Here is a 20,922-nt window from a genome sequence, read left to right as displayed (position 1 = left end):
TCAAATCAGATCAAGCGGGAATCTCCAATAGTATACTTTTTTTTTTTTGGTTAAATTCCCATTTTGAGTTTCCACAAGTTTTGCTGAGGTGGAGGGATATTAACATGAAGCAGAAAGTCTGTACTAAGGAGATTTTGGGGGGATTTTGTTCCCTTTCACTTACAGCAGAAGTGCATTTGGAAGGAACCTTCTTCTGGCCCATATGAACAGTTTCAATGGTTTCAATGTGCTGTACATATTTAAACCTGACAGACTTTCTTTTTCTTTATAAAGAAAAAGAAAATAATATCCTTAAATGTAATTTTTTTTTCTCTCGCTCTCATTTTCAATTCTTGTCTGCAGCTTTGAGGAGGCAGTTCTGGTAAATTGGAATAATATGGTTAGAGAGCTGATGGATCCAGTTTCCAGTATAGGCCTAGGTGGAGTAATCAGAAACACTCTTGAGCAACCAGAGCATGACGGGGAGATGTTGGATTTCTTCTAACAGTGCCTCTAATGTATCTATGACTTGAGTTTAGTAAAAAGAAAAAGTGAAAGTACTTAAAGGACACTCTAAACTTTGAATGACTAAACTCTGTAACCATCGAGCAGAGGGGGCAAAAAAGAACATGTCACCTCTGATTTTTTTTGCTGTGATGTCAAGAAAAAAAAAACACACCATTATTTATTTATCCTGGCCGTGCTGACTGCAGCACACTGGGCATTTTATAAGCAGCAACATCCTTCTTTTCATCAAAACAGCTGCACAGTGCACTGATGCCAGGACACTGTCCGACAAGACAACGGCTGCTGACTGACTAGTTGAGCAGTTCGGGGTCAGCACCTCATGGCTCTGGGGGGAATCGCGACGGAAAAGCATTACTCATTCAAAATCCCCCTACAGTCGGATTATTTCTCCAAAGCAGTGGAGAGAGCAGCGCTGTCATGACTCAGCTTTTTGTTGGGCCCCGTCCACTCTCTCAGTTTGGGATGATGTAACAGATGGCATATTCACCCTCATTAGTCACAACAACAAAAGAAAAAGTCATGTCTAAATGAATCGCAGCTATACGGGAGCTCTGTTTGCACAATCAGTGTATTCTGGACTCAAACAGAGCTTAGTACGTGATATTTTGGCCCTGCAGATCACGACACAAGACTGTTTTGTTATTTCCGTGGAGGCATGAAATAGCAGAAATTTAAGCAGAAGTCCTGCATGCGGTGTCTGACTGCAAGCTTGCACTGGCCACATGTAAAACACAAGAGACATGAAACTGGATAGATTTCCTCTAGTGCTTGATCATACCTTCCCTCTGCTCTCACTATAGATTCATTAATGGCAGTTAGTCAGGTTCACTTAAGCATCCACACACAAACACACACGCATGCACGAGACATCCTTTTTCAATCACAACTCAATTTGTCAATATGCCCTGTCATCAGCTTTACCAATAAGTGGTTTGTGTTGTTCTCTGAGCACATTTTGCTAATTTCCATTTTTCAAAAGAAGTGCCGAGTGTGTTTTTCACAGCAGGGTGGCGTGAGAATGGCGAGTTATGTCAACATGGATGATCTGTCATCTTCACAACCTCTAAAACCAGTGCAAATGTTTGAATGGAAGAAACCCCTACGAAGACAATGTGTTGAAACGTTGGTGATAAAAGAAACTGAATGGAGCCTCACTGAGCGTGCAGTAGCCTAATTTTTCTCAATGTTTTGCTGTCAGTACCAGCACTTCACAAAAGACTGCTGTGCGTTTGCCCACTCTCTTAATGTCATCATGGTGTATATCTTCTCCATTGCAAAATGTTAAAAAGGGAAGGGGACATTAAGGGCTGGACTTGTTTTAATGTGCAGGTTACGTCAATGTGAGCTATTGGGCGCTGGAGTACAATGTAAATACACCAAGAGCATAGTGCAGAATGGCATATATTTTGCTCAAGAGGAAGATGGTAATTGGATTCACTGGAATAATACTACAATATGGTGAATCGCACACAGATTTTCCGATTTCATCTGAAACCATCCCACTTTCTCTTCTCTCGGCCTCCGGTGCTCTCCCTCCTCCTCTTCCCTCCTCTGCTCCTCTCTCTCTCTCTCATCTAGCGGGCAAGGCGTAGTGTGTGGTTGGTGTGAGATAACAAAGGCTGAGGAGTTCACCATTATATAACTTCCGTGGAGGCTGAGGAGGTGGAGGAAGAGGAGGAGAGGCATGCAGGGTTAGCACGTAGGAAAAGGAGGGCAGGAGAGGGGCCAGTAGCCTACGTTGTAGTGCTCATTCGTCTTCTACCACATCACACACACACACACACACACATGCACGCACACACACACATGTTGGACTGCTTTTCCCTCACTCTCCATCACAGATTCAGAAGGCTGAACTTGCAAATATGCCGGCCTCGTAATATTTGAACTTTTCAGCATTCCAGCTTCTTGTTCCCACGCTGACAACCACACATGAAGACATGCAAGTGAAATTAGCTTTTCTTTCCTTCTCTCTCGGTGGTATGTGTGTATGTTGGCCAGAGTGCTGAGCGGGCAGCCACACACACATACACACACATACAAACACACGCACACACACACACACACACACACACACACACACACACACACACACACACACACACACACGGATACACACGCAATCACACATAGGGCCTCTAACTCTCAAGCTCCATGGCTGCCTCCAGCCCCACCCGCCTGTCCTCTGATGGCCTCCCACTCATGCCACATTAAACATTTAGTGAGGCACTCTGCATCTGTGTGACACCATCTTTTAGCACCGCCAAGCTAGCAGCCCTCACACACTGTGGAAAAACATAGGTGCATGCTTGTCGGTGGAAACCTGATACAGCAGTGAGTCAGTGACACTATAGTCCCCTCGCCTTTCCCCATCCCCATTTTCTCTCATGCATGTATTGCGTGTGCTCCCGAAAAGCAAAGGCAAAAATCAGTGGTTCACAGAGGCCTATACTGGGGTAAAGAGCAAGACCTACATTTATCAATATTGATTCCTGGAATGTGTGTCTGGATGTGCATGTAGGCTATTTATGCAAGTGTATGCCTATGTGTGTGTGTGTGTTTGTTGTTGTGTGTGTCACAGTTTTGCCTCTCTGCTGCAGTGAGGTGTGACCCAGGCAGGGTTGGGTGTATCCCAACCAGTGCAGTAAAAATGCTGCTGTGGTGTTGCTGTGCATTTCTTTTTTGAAGTTATAGGATGAGACAAGAAAGAACTGGATGCCCAGAGCTGTTTTTGCAGCCAGTCACGTACGCCATTGCAGAGAACAATATGTCACGTAGCCGATTTATTTATTTATCTAACTGCCCCCATCAATAGAGGATTTAATAAGTAGTCTGAACTAGGCAAATAATTCAACACCATCTCCACACATTATTGAACTACAGGGCCTTGGTCTCATGCTACACGAGCCAATTCTCGCGAGGATTCCTCCCTTTTACTACACACACACGGACGCGCGCTCTCTCTCTCTCTCTCTCTCTCTCTCTCTCTCCCTCTCTCTCTCTCTCTCTCTCTCTCTCCCTCTCTCTCTCACACACACACACACACACACACACACACACACACCATCACTCCTCCTCCTCTCCCCAGCAGCCCCTCCTTTTCCGTCTCTGCTCGCCTCTATCCTCTTCAGCCTTGCCTGCCTGTCAGAAAGGTACTCCAGTATTGGAGGCTAGGCTATACCCTCCTCCCGGACCCCGTACGCCAGAGAGAGCCAAGCCACCGTCGTACCCCAAGGCTCGGGCTCCCCCGCTCACGGCTCTAACCATGGCAGCCACCGTTACTTGCACCAGGTTCACCGACGAGTACCAACTGTACGAGGAGCTCGGGAAGTAAGCAGCAGCCGTTAACAAACCTTTACAGTGTTGCATCGTGTTTGTCTTGTCGTTTTTTTGTCCCCCACCCCCGCAACCTCGCCTCTCACATTATTCCTGGTTAGCCAGCTAGCAGGCGACAGCTAAGCAAAATAGCGTTCACACTAGTCACGTTGAGCGCTCTGATAATTTGTCAGTATGTGTCAACTGTGTGTTATTGTCGTGGTGCAGTCATGCTAAATAACCGTTGCTATCGGCTAACTAGCAGCTCCCGCAGTAACGGAGAGCAGCGCACTAACGTTTTAGTTACTAGCCAGCAGAGCTACCACGCTGATATTGATAAACTAGCCGAGTTAGCCAGCAAGCTAGCGTTGCGTCTTATTAGTCGCTGTTGGTGATGAAAATAGAGGTTGGTGCATTAACAGCTGTTAGCCCTTCCGTGTTTGCTAGCCGGTCTTTGCTGGTCTGCTGGATCCGCCAGCGGGGCCCCGAGAGACGCCGGAGACGTAGCCCCGTGACATTTCACCGGCCCACGGCTTTGACAGCTCCGTGCAGGCTTCACGGACCAGACGCTGCGGTCGCTAGCTAACTAGGCCGACCACTTTATTCCCCCCTCTGCGAGCAGCTGCTGCAGATGATTTGTGTAACCGTGTGTTGAGTTAACGTGACGTTCCCCTGAATCACTTAATGAGGAAGTTAATCGGTGCGTTATGTTTGCACCGTAATGCCCCGTAACGCTGCGCACACCAGCTGGACCGATCATCACGTTATCAATAAGTGGCGTGCATGCATTGTCGTTGTGGCTCTCAGACGGAGGTAAATCGTCTAGCAACTGGCAGTCATAGCAGCGATTTGACGTTTACTGTGCAAGAGGCAATGACGTGTTTTCTCGGTATTTTGATGACGACAAGAAAAACCGGGCCACTGCCTCCTCTGTTTCATCATCAGCAGCATCTGTTGTTCTTGGCCGACGAAAGCTTTTTTTTTCTCTCTCTCTCTTTCTCCCTGTTATACCTAAACCAGCGGCTGCAGGGCGACACTGGCCCTACATGAAGATGCACCGGCCTTAATTTGCAGCTGCCATTTCCACTCTCTGCCCTGATAATTGACAGTAATCGATAGCACTGATTGCACAGCCAGTGCACTTACACAGATATACGCACCTACACATCCTTCCATAGTGGATTCTGCTCTCCCCTGAATTCCATGTTAGACTGACCACTTACCTCGGCTTGTGTTTCTGCAACTGTTTGTTAATGCATTTAACGCTGCCCATCATAGGTTATTAATGTCAAGGCACTGACTTGTACTTCTGTCACCTGTCACCTCTCATTTTTACTGGTAAATAATTGAAACTAGTGGCAGAGTGGTCGGAGCACAGTGCAGCAAAAAAGTAGCAACCGTCCATATATCATCCAGGGTAGTAAAAAGGCAGACAGCCCTCCTCTCTCTCAGGAAAACTGCGTAGTAGGGCCCCAGATACTGCAGCTTGTACAGTCTTGTGATATAGGTAATGAGAGAGTCATGCATAATTACTTGTTCTCTGATGCTCAAAATTGAGCCATCACCACAGCAGCTAGCAGATGAAAAATATATGAAGCTTTAATTTAGGTCAATATGAAACTCCTCTCTGTTGTTTTATAGTGCAATATTCACTTCCCTTTTCTGCATGAGAAGATTTCTAACCGGACGTTGTTACCTGGTGAATTTATTAAATATTGCCCATAGTTGTGTGAAACGCATTCTGTTCTTGGTGCTGCTGGCTGTTGCAAATTGAATTTCCTTTGGGGGCTGCAGGTTGCATTGTATTGTGTGCCAATCAAATATTAGCAAAAGTACTTTGCCATTCAGTTTATAATCCAGGACCTGAGCTCATATCAACACACTGCTGCTATATTGGTGCTGGTTTGCTTGACTGTTGCCGACCTTTTCGGTTTGTACACACACTAAGGCTGTGATGATAATAAGTGTGTGTGTGTGTGTGTGTGTGTGTGTGTGTGTGTGTGTGTGTGTGTGTGTGTGTGTGTGTGTGTGTGTGTGTGCACGTGAGAGAGAGAGAGAGCAAAGTTGTGAGCATACAAAACAATAATCCACTGCCTCACACAAGTGGATGCAGCTTTAAATGTCACCCTTTGTGTATGAGAACGAGAGAGTGAGCTTGTGAAATGGAACTGATTTTTGGTTGTGTGTGTGTTCTTTTTTCTTAGGGGAGCTTTTTCAGTGGTGCGTAGGTGTGTAAAGAAGTCATCCGGACAGGAATATGCCGCAAAAATCATCAACACTAAGAAGCTGTCTGCAAGAGGTACGGTAACACCACTCACCATTGCTTTGTTTGTGGGCCATATAGCCATATATGGTACTATTTTTGCATTTGATGGCATTATTGTTATACAGTAAAAGTTCTGTATTATCTACTAAGAAACCCTGGCAAAATCTTTAATAGTTCACTTCAAACAATACCGTTATGTCTTCCAAGTTTTCCAATAGCAGAGGAAATCTTTCATTCAATCATACGTCGATGCGGAATTCTTATCAGCAACCTCTTGGTTGCTTTTACAACCCTCCTTTACAAACACTGTATTGGAAACACTTTCAATCCCTCCTCTGTGCTATCATTAAACAAACCGCTGTACAATTAATTGATCCACATTTCTAAGAAGCACCGGCAGATACATATAACACAGTAAGAACTGGCAGGACATGACACATATTTCTTGTTTATGTTTTTATAATTGTTGCTGTGGTGTGTGTGTGTGTGTATTCAAGTAGCTCAACATTCTACTACTGTATTTAATTGTGTTACTCGTGCGTCTCTCTGCATAGCTGCACACACCCACGTGCACATGCCATGCCTGGTGTGTGGCGTGCCATGTTGTAATGTTGACGGGAGCACATGTCACTGTGTCAGAAGCTCCCTTTGGCTTCCGACTGAAATTCTTAATTGATTTTCCTCTTTTTCTCTGTATGTGACAAATTAAGCCTGCGCTCCTTCCCGACGTACACACACACACACACACACACACACACACACACACACACACACACACACACACACACACACACACACACACACACACCTGGCTTCCTTTGTTCTCTTTCTCTGCTGTCCCCTCTCTCACTCACTCATTGCCTCTCTCTTGTCTTTCTGCAAAGGGGGGATTGGTTTTGTATTGAGGCTAATCCACTTATGCTAAATGTATCTCATCAACCACTAAGACCCCGTGGATTCCATAGGCGCCTCCCTGTTTGCCCTGTTGTCTGTGTCTGATGGCATTTGTGCGCGAGAGCCGGAGAGAGCAGGGCGGAACACTAATAGAGCATGTCTGTATTGTGAGGCATCCGTGAGTGTGTTGTAATACCGTTATTGTTCTAACCCAGCAATCAAGTGTCCGCACAGAGGCAGCTCCGTGGTATTAATGTCCCACCGAGGAAAAGTAAGGGCTCAGCAGAAAACTGTTGGCCCTTTTTTTGCAGAGGCAAGGCAGTACAATGTAGCCCTGTGTATGTGTCTGCCAGGGCAGAAGAAAGCCAGCCAGGAGAGGAGGAAGAGGAGGAGATTTTGAACAATAAAGTCCTGCATGAGATCGGTGACACTGCACACCAGGGAAGCAAGGTGAAATCAGACAGAGAACCAGACACGTTAGAGTGAGAGAAGGAAACGGAGAAGAGGATTTTGTGCTAAGCGAAGAGTTGCGATAGGCCGTCTGCCCGTTGGAGTGAACATGCACCTACACGCACTTAAAAACCGCCACACACACAGACACACATACACACAGGCAGCCAGTGCGTGAGGAGGCAGCTTGCCTGGTAGGATTTGGGTTGGTTTTTTTTAGCCCGATGGGGCGAGTGTGACCTCACGCGTGGCCTGGTGGGTAAGTCTCTTAAAGCTCTGGTAAACACTGCAGTAATCTGAGGAGGGGGGAGGGGAAAAGGGAGGGAGGGAAAGGAAGGAAGGAAGGAAACGAAAGAAGGAAGGAAGGAAGGAAGCAAGGCTGGGCTGGGCCGGATGTAAGGGATGGATGTAGGTAGGTGACTGTGGGATAGTCCAGCCTACAGTGCTGCTCACTCGCAGGGCGGGATGGGAGTGGGCAGCAGGGAACAAAATACATGCACACATAAACCCAAGCACATTTTAATGTTATTTAGTTAGTAATGGTTTGACTCTTGATTGATTAGGGTAGCAGGTTTTCTGGGTTTCATATAATCAGAAAATCCGTTTGATTAATTCAAATCACCCAAAGACCAAGATGTATCCCCTTTTTTAAATTTTACAAAAAAAACATGTAATATATTGAACTCCAAAAAGAGATTGAAGAGTGGAAAGGCTATATTGCATATAAATTCTTAACCGCCCCACAAAACAACAAACTGGAGGAGAGACATCGTAAAATAAAATCAATAAATGATGGTCGAGGCCGAAAGGCTGTATCATCATATATTTTTTTACGTGGCAGTGCACAAATGGTGCCATGATACACGTTTCATTGTGCAAAATGAATGGCCTCGTTTTATTCGTTTGTTAATGAGTGAAGTTACTGTGAAAAGTGGACGGCTGCTGCATTGTCTGCAGCAACGCAGAAAGGGGTGAGTGATGAAGTGAGATACCCTGTCCACTGTAGTGCACCAACCTAATACCCTTTCTATACTGTGTGATTGTCCCATGGCAATTAATTCAGACGTAACCATTATTTATTGCTCAACAATGTCCCAAATATCCACTTCACTTGGTTCCCTGCTAAACCCCCCATAGCCAAAGTCTCTCATTATTATTAATGGTAGACCATTGGGATTCAGCATTCGGCCCCCTCACGAGTGTAGGCTGGTTCCAGACCTCTGAATCACCGCCCACCACATCTCCAATTTGTTCAGTCATTTGAACAGGTCTGATGTTGTGCTGCTCATTGATGCCTATTTTCACAATTGGGAAAGCAGTCGACCAATTGGAGCTTGTAGATTGGGATTAAGAATGGGGGGATGTCATTTTTGTACATGGCTACATCCATGAAATATGTTGAAAGATACATGGCACCAATAATGGCGTTCAGAGTGGTGGATCCAACAGACTCATTGTCTATGAAAAACATTTCTATTCTGCAGAATATTTGAATTTGAAAGTTTGGTTAGGGGGTGTTGAATCAGCATATTTATTTCATCCCTTGAAGAATGTTAAATTTAACCTGGAAATCCAGACCTGCCGCTAGGCGCTGGCAAATTAAATTTGCTGCGCCTTCTGGTCTGGACACTCTCCATTGAAGCTCATTTAATATGTCAAGAAATCCTGAGCTACCAATCAAATCGTTCTTCCTGATATGGGCGGGCCAGAGCTCTATGTATGGTGCTCTGGGGCGGACGAACCGGATGACGTCAGTGCGCCGCCGAAGCCGTGATGGTAAACAGAGATGGCTGTGGGTATGTTGTTCGAGCTTGAGACGGCTTTCGCCTCGACACTTAGCGATTTGGAAGACGGCACTCAAATCTTTCATTAGCAAGTAAGAGGAATGTTCTGTTTTGCCGACCAACCATGGCAAAAATTTAATTTAACAGTTAATCCGCTGTTCGCTTAAGGTACGGGGCTTAATATGTCACCTTGTTCATTGCTCTGATTGGTCGTAGTGCTATCAAATTGCGTGCAGTGGCATTTGAAATGCACGCGTAGGTGCCGCCCCTCGAGTTGGAAAGGTCTATAGATAGTGGCCAGACCCTCTATCGTTCTAGATATGGGTCTGGATTTCCAGGCTATGTAAAATTAGCTTTTCCTAGCAACCACTACCGTACCAACTGGAAGTGGGCGTGAAACAGAAATTTGAAAAACAAGATCACGACGTCCAACTGAATAATGAAGTGAAACAAAATTCAGTCCCAATTATCGTCCAGAGCGCTTCCTGCCATCGATCCAAATGTAACTCTAGAGGGAAAGCTGATGGAGTGCTTTTGGTGTGTACTGGTTACCGTGGCAACCGCAATGGCAGATGCTTGTGCCCTTTTCATCCCACGGTGAAACAATCATGTTTCTGATTCTCCCTTTTTTTTACCCAGGTGAAGATGCAGCTAACAAATTATACCAATATAATGTAGACGAACGTTTTGCAATATTATCGTGTCTTCCATTCTTCCAATTAGCCTGTTACATTTGAAACATTTTGTGTGGCACTCTCGGAAAATTCTATATTTAAATTCATCATTAAAGCTGGGGTGGAGGATTTGGGGAGAAAATGGCAGTTGGGATAGAGATTCGTATCCAAATACCTCAACCGCTCCACTTGTTCTCTTTGGTCCTCCCCTATGGTCCCTCCCTGACACGCTCTACACCAACAAAGTTGTGCCAAAGTGAATGGACAGTCCCAACAGCCAATAAGAACAGAGAATCAGAGCTTCGCTCTGATTGGTCGACGTGTACAGCTCATGTTAACTTTGACCATCAGAAATCACATACCCCAGCTTTAAGAGTTTTATGATGCCAATAGGCGGTTTTAGAACTATGAGCCACCACTTCTTAAAATCTTTCAAATTAAATCTGCATTGAACGGTTTCTTGTAACAGTTAAGCAGAAAAGATACGAAAAGCTAAGTATTGCATTGTTATCAGTATGTATTCCATTTGTGGGATAGATCTTCTTTATTACCTTTTTTGAAAACAGTTAGACTTGCCCCAAAAATACTGTCGCCCAACAATATCTAGATGCTTTGGTCAAAACAAGGGGTGCAGAGTTTGATTGTGTCAATGTGTCCCAGTGTCCTTACAGTTTGAATGTTAAGTCAACTGAAAAACAGACTGAACTGCATTCTCAAGTCTTCTGTTGGTCTGTCAGCTTTGTATGTGTGGCAAGGGGTTATGCGTGCGCGTGTGTGTGTGTTATGTGTTACGTGTTACGTGCATGCATGTCGGGCCCTCTCCATCCTCCCTCAGCTGATGTAAGATGGCTGTGGGCCCGCCCCATGGCAAAGCAGATGGCCAATTAGAGAGCAGCAGGAAGTGCCAGTAATTACCCTCCAGCCCTCTCTTTCCTGTCTTCTTCTACCACACACTCTCGCACCAACAAATAAGGAGATTGAATGAATTAGTGAGTGCTGCAGTGACACTGCACCAGGGTAGACGGCTGTACACAAAGTACACGTACTCACTCACTCAGACACACATACTCTCTCTCTCACACACACACACACGCACGCAAACACACACACACACACATACAGGGAAGCTGTGATCCTCTTCTAAGCAAATGGATGTTTCATGTAATCCTCCCTCCTTCTTTCTGTCTGTCTGTCCTGCGTCACTTGTGTAATTAGTAGGAGGTTCAGGTCTCTCCCTTATTTTTCTCGCTTTCTCTGTGATGAGAGAAATCTATACTTGAAGGGAGACTATGGTAGATGTGGAGAGGGTAGCAATGCGTTAGAGACTAGACGACAGAAAACCACCTGACTGCAGCTTTCAAACTAGTCCAAATTAGCAACAAGTTAATGAGTCAGGTGAAGAAAGGGTAGGCGTGACAGGGGAGACGGTGTAGAGGGATGCAGAAAGTGACGCTGCTTTTTATGTTAATGTATTCTTATATTATGCCCCCTGCACATACTGTATTGCATTGGTAGAAAAAAAAAAAAAAAAAAACGGTTGGGTGAGGTGCAAGTCGATTGCTGGGCAACAGCATGTGAATTTTTATCTGAGGCCGTTGCTGCACTGGGGAAATGAATGCAAATCTTCTGTGAGCCTGCCTCTGTGTGCTGTAATGGCTATGGAGCTCTGGCGACGACTTGGCTTCACCACAATGATAACACAATACACACATCTACACACTGAGTCATCCTGAAATGTCACCACGGTTACCCAAAGTGACCTCTGACCCGGGCTGCATGTGCGCCTGAAGACATAGGAGGGGGTAGTTTGACAAGGTCACGCGGTAAACACACGACGGCTTGTTTTAAACACACGCATGTATGTACGTGCATACTGCTACAGGATTCATGAAATCCTCAAACACGGATGTTTGTTTGATCATGAGTGAGTGTATGTATTTGTGTGTGTGCTTGTGTGTTCTTGCTGCTAGCATCATCCCCTCCCACCCAGGAGGGCAAACACTAACCGGTCTTCACACTAACTCCTTTAAACACACATACAGGCCAGCACGTGCACCCACCATTGCTACACACACACACACAGCCTCATCAATTTCCATAAACAATTTAATAAGCTTTTAAATGAAACCAAACGTGTGTGTGGTCAGTGCTTTAATGCACCTTGTGATTGTTACCTTTCAGAGGCACATGCTGCCACTCAGCTTGTATTACTAATGTGTTAGTGCAATGGCCAGTGATATTTGCCTTAGCATTCATCACATAACAAATCCTAATGTGACACAAATTACCTCGTACTTTTCAAATATTTGGATTTACATAACTAAATGAACTGCATGATGATTTTTGTTTTGTTTCGTGACTGGTGCTCCTCCAATTCATTTAACAAATAAAATTGTTGTAATGAGTCGAATGAAGTTAAATAACAAATAGCAGGAGTTTGTGTGTCCCAAATAGTGAGTTTTAAGGAAATGTAATATGTCAAACGAAAGAGAAAAAATTCTGACTTGAAAAAGCACTATGGCTGTTTGGTCGACAACATTACAGCGAGAGAGAATTGACATGGTAGCCTCAATTAAAAACCAAACGCTGGTGCATTGGTTTTTCTAAATAGGCTCATATGTGGTTTCCGGTGGTCTTCGTGGTTAAGGTCCATATACTGTTACCACAGCGGTCACTGTTTTAATTCAGGTGGGGATTTGTGTTGCACGTCACTCCCCTATCTCTCTCTTTACCACTTTTTCTGTCTCTACTGTCTCAATCAAATGAAGGCCAAAATATTAAAAAATATAGATTTAAAAAAGAAATAATCATAAAATGGGCCAATACTACATACAGTATATTATTTTATACTGTAATGAAATGGAATTATGAGATGTTGTTAATTTTTCTGACCCCTACAGCACATATAGACTCCTGAACGTTGAACACCACACAAACAAAAGGCATAAATCCATGCCTAACCTGAATTAATTTTCAATTTTTTAATTTTTTTTTATCCTATTATTTTGCTGTTTGAATCCACTCCTGAACACAATTGTCTGACCAGGTAAAGACACACTTTGAGGCTTTTTTCTAAACTGTGATTTCTTTTTTCTCTCCTCAGACTATCAGAAGCTTGAGAGAGAGGCTCGTATCTGCCGTCTCCTGAAACACCCCAACATCGGTGAGTTTGTGTAAATGGGACCGAATGTTTGGTTCTGTATAGTTGTTCCTGTCTCTAATGGAGTTCATCAATGCTGGTGATGATTGTAACAGATAATAGTATAATGCTATGGTGGTGGTGATACTGGGAACCCGTAAGAGAGAGTTTCCAAAATGCTGTTAATCAAAAGTTCATCTCTGACCTTGGAAACAGTAGTTTGCTTTTAAGAGAGGTTCATATTTTTCAAATGGATTCCTTATATGGCATTAGTTAATCTATGCAAAAGAAAAGGGGGCTTAATAAAATAGCTTCTTAGCTTGCAAGATCTACCAGACCAAACTGTTGTATTTCTAATTTACTGATGGAATTAACGGGGAATGGCCATAAAAGACAACAGTGGGTATACTTGTTATTTCCATTATCATGTCATTGTCACTGCATACTTTAAAGAATTTGCAGACAAAAAATGGGTTGTTTTATGTTAAGGAGTAAAGTCACTTAAAACGTGATTCTGATTAAAGGTTTGCACCGTCAGTGCAGGTCGTCTGCCACGCCCCCTGAAACATCTCCTGTAAAGATTAGATCTTATTTCAATCCTTGATAGTTAAGTTAATCTGATCACCAGTCGGCACGAGCCTTACTCATAATCAGTGGGTCAGTACACACATGAACATACTAAAATATCTGTTTTATTTAGAGAGACCCTGAAGAAATGGCACTGACTCAAACGATGGCTGGCAACACTGTGTGTCAGCCGCCGGTATCTCAGCATTACTATTGAGACGCTGAGAGCAACAGGACGGCGAGCCCCTGCGTGGTTAGAATTTGTTCAAATCAATTGTGCAGTTGCCGTGACAACAGAACAGAAACAAAAAAGATATGCAGAGGACATCGCATCACCGCTATCGCCCTTAAAACACACAGTCAGTGAGGCCAGTCACAGCGGGGGGTGATGGAAGGTTATCTTCCTCTTTCTGACAACGTGACAACACACACACACACACACACACACGCGTCACTCCGCTCTGCTGAGAGATGAAAACGACTTTTTTTCCCGTGTCAGACATGTTTGTGACAACGTGTCGTCTGCGTCCTTGACTCTCTTGCTTTCATTACTCTTGACCGGTCTTAACATCACACCCTCTGTGTGCTGTGTTGATTGTGGAAAAAATAAGTGTATTGCTTTTTGATGATTTAAAGAAATGAAAATGCTTTGTGCCGCCCTAATGGAGATGTCTACAGGAGATGGTTTTTAAAGGGGCAGAAAGGGGTTAGAGTATATGGCAAAATCAATGACACCTTTCCGAATGCCCTCCTCTCCTTATTCCTCTCTTTCTCATGTCCTAGTTTTCAGTCGGTCCCTCAGGCACTCAATCGTCCCTCGCCTACTTTTCCTGTTCTCTTCCCTTTTTCTCTGTATAGATTTCTCTCTCGCTCTCGCCCTCTCTCTTTCTCTCTCTCTCTCTCTCTTGCCCTTCCTCCTCTTTTTGACATATTTTGGCATCGTCTGAATTCAAACTTTGGACAAAAGAGGGCACGGGAAAAAAAACTAAGACAGATGGAGAGATGAATGCAGGAGGAGTAGGAGACAGATGGAGAGAGAGAGCAAGAAGATGGGAAGGAGGAGGAGGAGGAAAGGGCAGTCGGTCGCTCTTGTTTCTTGCTGCAGGGCCATCCTACATCTTCATCTTATTATACAACTGATATTCATTTTACATAACGTTAACCGTGGCTCCCTGACACTAAACCTAAGCTGTATCTCAGGCACTATATCCTCTAACCTAACGCCTGCTGGCTGAGGCCGCTGCCTGGATCCTGCTTTGTCATTCTTGCTGCTGTGCTGTTCTGTTGACAGTAAGGGCTAAAGGGTGGTTACCGCAACATGCTGATCATAATATAAGCTCATTACCGTAATTACCACTGTATTTATTTTTATTTTTTTTCGGCAAATGGCTCGCTTATCTCTAGGAATAAACGGGAAAGATTACGAAAAGCATTATGTTCTGTTTGTTTTTTCCTGGTAAACATAACATTGCCTTAGCCTGGTTCCCAGATGCCCGATCGCTGCCCACATCTGCAATTCATTTTTTTTCAGTCGTTCACATAGGTCCCTCTTGTGTTGTATTCCTTGGTAACCGAACAATAGCTTTGTACACGTTGGAATCAAGAATGGGGAACGTCATCTTTCTTATGCCAAAGCCGTTAAAAAAAATGGCGGCAACCAAAGCTGCCACAAAAATGTGTCCGTACAGGTTGCTATAATCGGACGTTCAAAATTACCATTCAATTTTGACAAACGAGTTAACAGCTCAGCACAGGCTTCCATGTGACACAGATACATCAGTAACTAGTTCAAATTGGTTTGCGCAAAATCCCCCTTTACTGTATATGGCTGTCCTACTGACCTAATGGTTAAGAAGACACATGCCGTATAACCACACGCCCTGATTCAAATACACATCAAACCCTCGACCTGTCCCTCTACCTCTCTACACTGTACACTTTCACATAAAGGCAAATATGCCCCCAAATAAATCAATATAACGAAATAAAAACCCCTTAGAGTGTTTGACTGCAGTATTTTTTTTGTGACAGCAGATGCGTTTGAAATATTGCAGAAGTAAAGGGTAAAAGAAGAAACAGCCATAATAAGGCTGTTACATATGCGTTTTGAACATCATCAAACTTCATGAAAGCTTTGAAAACACCATGTACTCTTCGTAATGGAATATGACTCATGTTGTGCCAGAACACGAGCTACAACCACTGTAGAAAACAGGTTGTTATGAAGATAATTATAATTGATTGGATTATTGGCTATTTTAAACTACCGTGAATTTGATCCCAATAAAAACACATTTGACGTTCAGTTACAATAATCCAATGTGTGTTCATTAAATAGCAGTTGATTGCCTAACCACTGGATTCAATTTGATTTCCCTGCGGTGTGAAGACACTCAATACATCATAGCCGTAGTTGATATTCATTTATCCTGCTCCTCCATTTTTTGTTTCATGTATTTTTATAGCTACAGTGAATTTTAATGGGCAAACACTGCAGCAATTATTTACTTCTTTTCACTCTGTCTTTATATATCCGTCTCACTGTCTGTCCTTTGTCTTTCAGTGAGACTCCATGAAAGCATTTCAGAGGAAGGCTTTCATTACCTTGTCTTTGACCTGTGAGTATATTCTACACACCCACACACACAAACACACATTTTATCGATGCGTGTGACTGCGGTTCGTTTGCGTCTGCTAACAACTCCTCTATCTCGCATCCTTCCTTCTTTCTTTCCTCTCTTTCTGTCGTTCCCTTCCCTCCGTCTCCCAGGGTTACAGGAGGAGAGCTGTTTGAAGACATTGTAGCCAGGGAGTACTACAGTGAGGCTGATGCCAGGTAAGCATCTCCACAAAGAACTGCACACACACACACACACACACACACACACACACACACACACACACACACACACACACACACACACACACTGCTGCAAACATAGGAGTGAAATCCGATTAAACATATGAAAACTCGCTCTCATTTTATTAGTGCTGCGAACACAGTGGTGGATATAATTGCTTTGCTCGTTTCTTGTCAGCAAATCCCCCCCCCCCCCCCCAGTCAACAGGAACATCGATATACACCGTATCTGGTCTCTCTTTGTCCACATCTCCACCCATCCTCTGAAACAATCAACAGTAAATAAAATCACGGCCATTTTTGATCCGGTTAATGCTGCCGAGAAATGGCTTGTTCAAGCTTCTCAAATCTTAAGATGATCTGCTTTTCACTACTGTGATGTGATTGATTGTTCTTTGTGTTCGGGCTGTTGATTAGACAAAAACAAGACATTTGCAGACGTCACCTTGGCTTCTGTGAAACTGTATATTGGGGAATTTTACAATATTTTCTGGAATTGTTGTTGACATTGTGACATTTAAGACTGTTCCTCATTCTAAGGATCTATCATCCTAAGGCTGTGGGTTGTACAGCTTATGAAGTCTGTTGTACAATTGGATTAGGGGGTCTCTGTGTCTTCATAGACACGTGAATGGGGGGATTTGGAAACACACAAACGCAAGGACACGCACACACGCACGCGCACAGCCTAAGCCACATGGATTGACCCACAGCCTCTCTCTGTATCTAGGCCTGACATTTGACCCATTAACCTTTTCATGAGACGGGACATGAACACAAGTCTTTAACATTGTGTTCTTGGAGCCTGACACCACTGTGCATGGGACATTAATAAGGGGGTTGGTTACTGGTCGAAATGAACATTTTACCCTAGAGGAGCCAACCAGACATAATGATATGAATAGCAGCAGAATAAAAAACCTGCCCCCGTTATTGAAATTGCCAATGGCATAAAGATGTATGGACTGTGATGTGTAAGGCCTCCCACACATGTTGCTTAGTATTGATTGTTTAAACTACAGCGCCCCGATTATGTCTCTAAAAAAAATTATGATCATACAGTAAATGTTTGTTAAGCAACTTAGCCTTACGTTTAACCTTTCTTGGATTCAAATCTAAGATGGTATTGTGCTTTGAGGCAGAAAAGAAACAATTATTTTCAATATGGATTAATCAGATTATTTTCCGGTTTATTGAATGTCAGACCATTGAAAAAACATTACTATTTCCCATAGGCCATATTGATTATGCTTTTCTACGCATAAACTACAGTCCAGAACCAAAAGACATTTGATTCACAATGATTTTAAACCAAAACAATTAGCCTAATATTCACATTTTGGGAGCTGTGACAAAGTGCTGTTTGGCATTTCCACTTTAATAACATGACTTCAACGAATAAACCAAAAAAATCATTTCTATTTCTCTCGATCTGCTAATGGTTTCACCTTCACAATATCCTAGGTTTTTAAAGGTTTATTTTTTTCATATGGCAATACTTTGTTATTAATCATAAAGGATAAGATTTTACTTTATTGTTGTAGCAAGTCTGATTATTATTATTTTTTGTATCGCAATAACTCCATTCAAAACATTACCGAAAAGAGACGAGCAAAAACCTTACAATAACAGAAAACAACATTTAAAAGGTAAATAAACAATATGGCATCAGCTTCTTCTTCCTGAATGAAATGCACTAGTGTTCTAACCAGACCGTCCTCCACACTCTATCTAGTTCATGTGATGATGTTTGTAATGAAGTGAAGTGACCGACACGTCTCTGTCTGTTTGTCCCTTTCCTCTCTCTCCCCGTAGCCACTGCATTAGTCAGATCTTGGAGAGTGTCAATCATATCCACCAGCATGATATTGTGCACAGAGACCTCAAGGTGAGTGGCTGCCCGTTGTCGTGACAACCGCACACTCACATCTACACACACACACACCCACACACACACACACCTCTGCTCGTGGCCATGGCAACACACAGATGGCTCTTGATTTCTCTATCTCACTCTCTCTTTTTCCTCTGCAATTCTGCTTTTATCCCCTTTTTTATGTTTCCCCTGCGCCCTTCTCCCATGCAATGAAATTGCCCTCTATCTGCTCTCAGATCTGTCAGCTTGTGTGTGTGTGTGTGTGTGTACGTGTGTACACAAATGCATGCGTGTTCATGTCGAGCACAGAGATGGCGAGTCATGGTCACATGGAGGGTTGCGCCTCTCACCTATGGCAAGGAAAAGACAAGGACTCAAACAGCGCATACACACACACGCACAACGTACTGTTGGGGTGGGTGGGGGGGTGGGGGGGGGATCTATTATAAGAGAGGGGAGGTGAAGGCATAGATAAACCTTATGAGTTGCCAGGACAACACATGTGACATCACACCACCCATGAAGCAGCGGGGGAGGGGCTTGAAATTGTCTCAAATTGCTGATAGGCTCAAATGCAAAGAGTAGAGGAAGAGAGCTTTGTGTTCTGTGCCATCTCCAGTTTTTCTACTTAACCCAGTTTAATGTAATGATGATAATCTCTGGCAGGATGGAAAATAATGAGTATTGAATTGTACCTTTTTTTTAAAAAGAGACCGCAAAGTGTGGAGAAAAGCATCTCAGGCACGTGTGGGCGTCTCCTGTGTGTTTGTATGTGGTTGTGTGCGTGCGCTCGCTATCGGGAGAATAACGCTATTACCTGGAGCGCCAGCGGTCTGATTTGTTGGCCTTTTATCCTGAGTGGGCTTTTACTGCGACCATTTATGTCCTACTGCCCAAACAAGGGCCATGTAGAACGCTGCCACACACACGCTGCCTCTCGCTAAGTACACTTTCCTTTTAGCATGCAGTCTGCAGCGCTGCCTAAATGACTCCCGAGTGGTTTCTATGGCTACGAACCCATGCCCATGTAAGGCGTTGTGGAGATTCTCAACCACCCATCCTCTTTTCTCCCTCTCTCTCTTTCTGCATCCTCCGTCTTTTCCATTGCTTTCTCACACCTTCACCCCACCCCCACACGAGCTGTTTTGAATACATCAAATGTGAATATGTTCTAAGAAAGCGAGCTTCACTTGAAGAGTGCCTGTCACTATTATGTCTTTCACTGTCTTGATCCGTTATCCGACATTATGCTTCACCATGTGTGTGTGACTGACTGTGTGTGCGTGTCTCTCTCTCTCAGCCTGAGAACCTGTTGTTGGCCAGTAAGATGAAGGGAGCTGCAGTGAAGCTGGCAGACTTTGGCCTTGCTATTGAAGTGCAGGGAGAGCAGCAGGCTTGGTTCGGTAAGAAAACAAAAACAGTGACACACACACATATCAAATGTGCTGCACCAATCACCTGATCTGTTATTCCATCTGGGTGTTTAGCCCTCGATGGTTTATGTGCTTAAACATGCAAATCGCTGCTGAACAGGCCCTCATTCATACCAGTAGCTCTGTGTATATGCGTACTGTATATACACGTACACATCCATCTGCCCACTTGGAAGCCCAAGAATATTTGTGCTGGCGCTGCTGTAAGAGGCTCACAGAAATTCTTCCAGTTCATGCTTGGGCCATTGTGTCTTGGCTAAAAGCCGAGCGGCTAGCATTTGGCTGACTCTCGGGCGAGGACGAGATGATTAACGGGTATTTGCTTGTGACTCTACACTGTCATAATCTGGCCTTGCATTGGAGTCCAACAGGTCGCTGCCATCTGAGGCATTCACATTACTGCACGGAAATAGCCTGCATCAGAATTTTAATAAAAGGCATCACTTAATTGTGTCCTCTGGTGTGTGTTTGTGTGTGTGTGTCGACAGGGTTCGCGGGCACCCCTGGCTATCTGTCCCCTGAAGTCCTGCGAAAGGACCCCTACGGCAAGCCGGTGGACATATGGGCTTGTGGTGAGTCTTGAGCATCAACTTTTGGGCAATAAAACCTGTTGCAGCCAGACTCTGGACACGTTTTGTTTTTGGTCAAAATAACCAATATGGCATCCTTATGAATTACCAATTTGGAGGTGGATTTCTGAAATGAAATAGGTTCATTATAAAGCTGAGGCAGTGTTTTCTTAATACATAGCAGATAACAGAAAAATGTATCCTTAGATTAAGCGTATCTCTATGAAAGAGAGGTTTAGAGATGACCATATTCTCCCATACTGAAATTACAACAAAAATATTTAATTTAATGTCATGGTTGCATTTTATGGTATTTATGTATATATTTAATATATTATTTTTTCTTTCAGGTGTTATTCTGTATATCTTGTTAGTTGGATATCCTCCTTTCTGGGATGAGGATCAACACAAACTCTATCAGCAGATCAAAGCTGGGGCATACGATGTAAGTGTGCGTGTGATTGTGTGTTAGGTGCGACGGGTGCAGTGCAGAGGTTTGCTAAGCAGTTTTTGAATGTTTAATAGTGTCCAATTGAGAGCTGGTCCAAAGCTATTGATCCTATCAGGGCCTCCCTGACGCATTGCAGA

The 20,922-nt window shown here is 43.8% G+C and overlaps 1 protein-coding gene across 5 annotated transcripts in view; it reads left to right on the top strand.

The window, feature by feature from the left end:
- The first annotated feature begins 3,651 nt into the window (after positions 1-3,651).
- Positions 3,652-20,922, top strand: part of camk2g1 (calcium/calmodulin-dependent protein kinase (CaM kinase) II gamma 1) — a 37,786-nt gene continuing 20,515 nt past the window's right edge. For all 5 annotated transcript variants that reach the window (XM_080049433.1, XM_080049430.1, XM_080049432.1 and 2 more), the window contains exons 1-9: positions 3,652-3,837; positions 6,027-6,121; positions 12,994-13,053; positions 16,160-16,214; positions 16,367-16,432; positions 18,272-18,344; positions 19,633-19,735; positions 20,254-20,337; positions 20,685-20,779. In XM_080049433.1, coding sequence (XP_079905559.1) covers positions 3,773-3,837; positions 6,027-6,121; positions 12,994-13,053; positions 16,160-16,214; positions 16,367-16,432; positions 18,272-18,344; positions 19,633-19,735; positions 20,254-20,337; positions 20,685-20,779 — 696 coding nt within the window. In that variant the 5' untranslated portion in view covers positions 3,652-3,772. The remainder of the gene's footprint in view (positions 3,838-6,026; positions 6,122-12,993; positions 13,054-16,159; positions 16,215-16,366; positions 16,433-18,271; positions 18,345-19,632; positions 19,736-20,253; positions 20,338-20,684; positions 20,780-20,922) is intronic.

The sequence above is a fragment of the Ammodytes marinus genome, assembly GCF_949987685.1.
Source record: "Ammodytes marinus genome assembly, chromosome: 20".
Lineage (NCBI taxonomy): Eukaryota > Metazoa > Chordata > Actinopteri > Uranoscopiformes > Ammodytidae > Ammodytes > Ammodytes marinus.
This window is presented reverse-complemented; position numbering and strand designations above follow the sequence as displayed.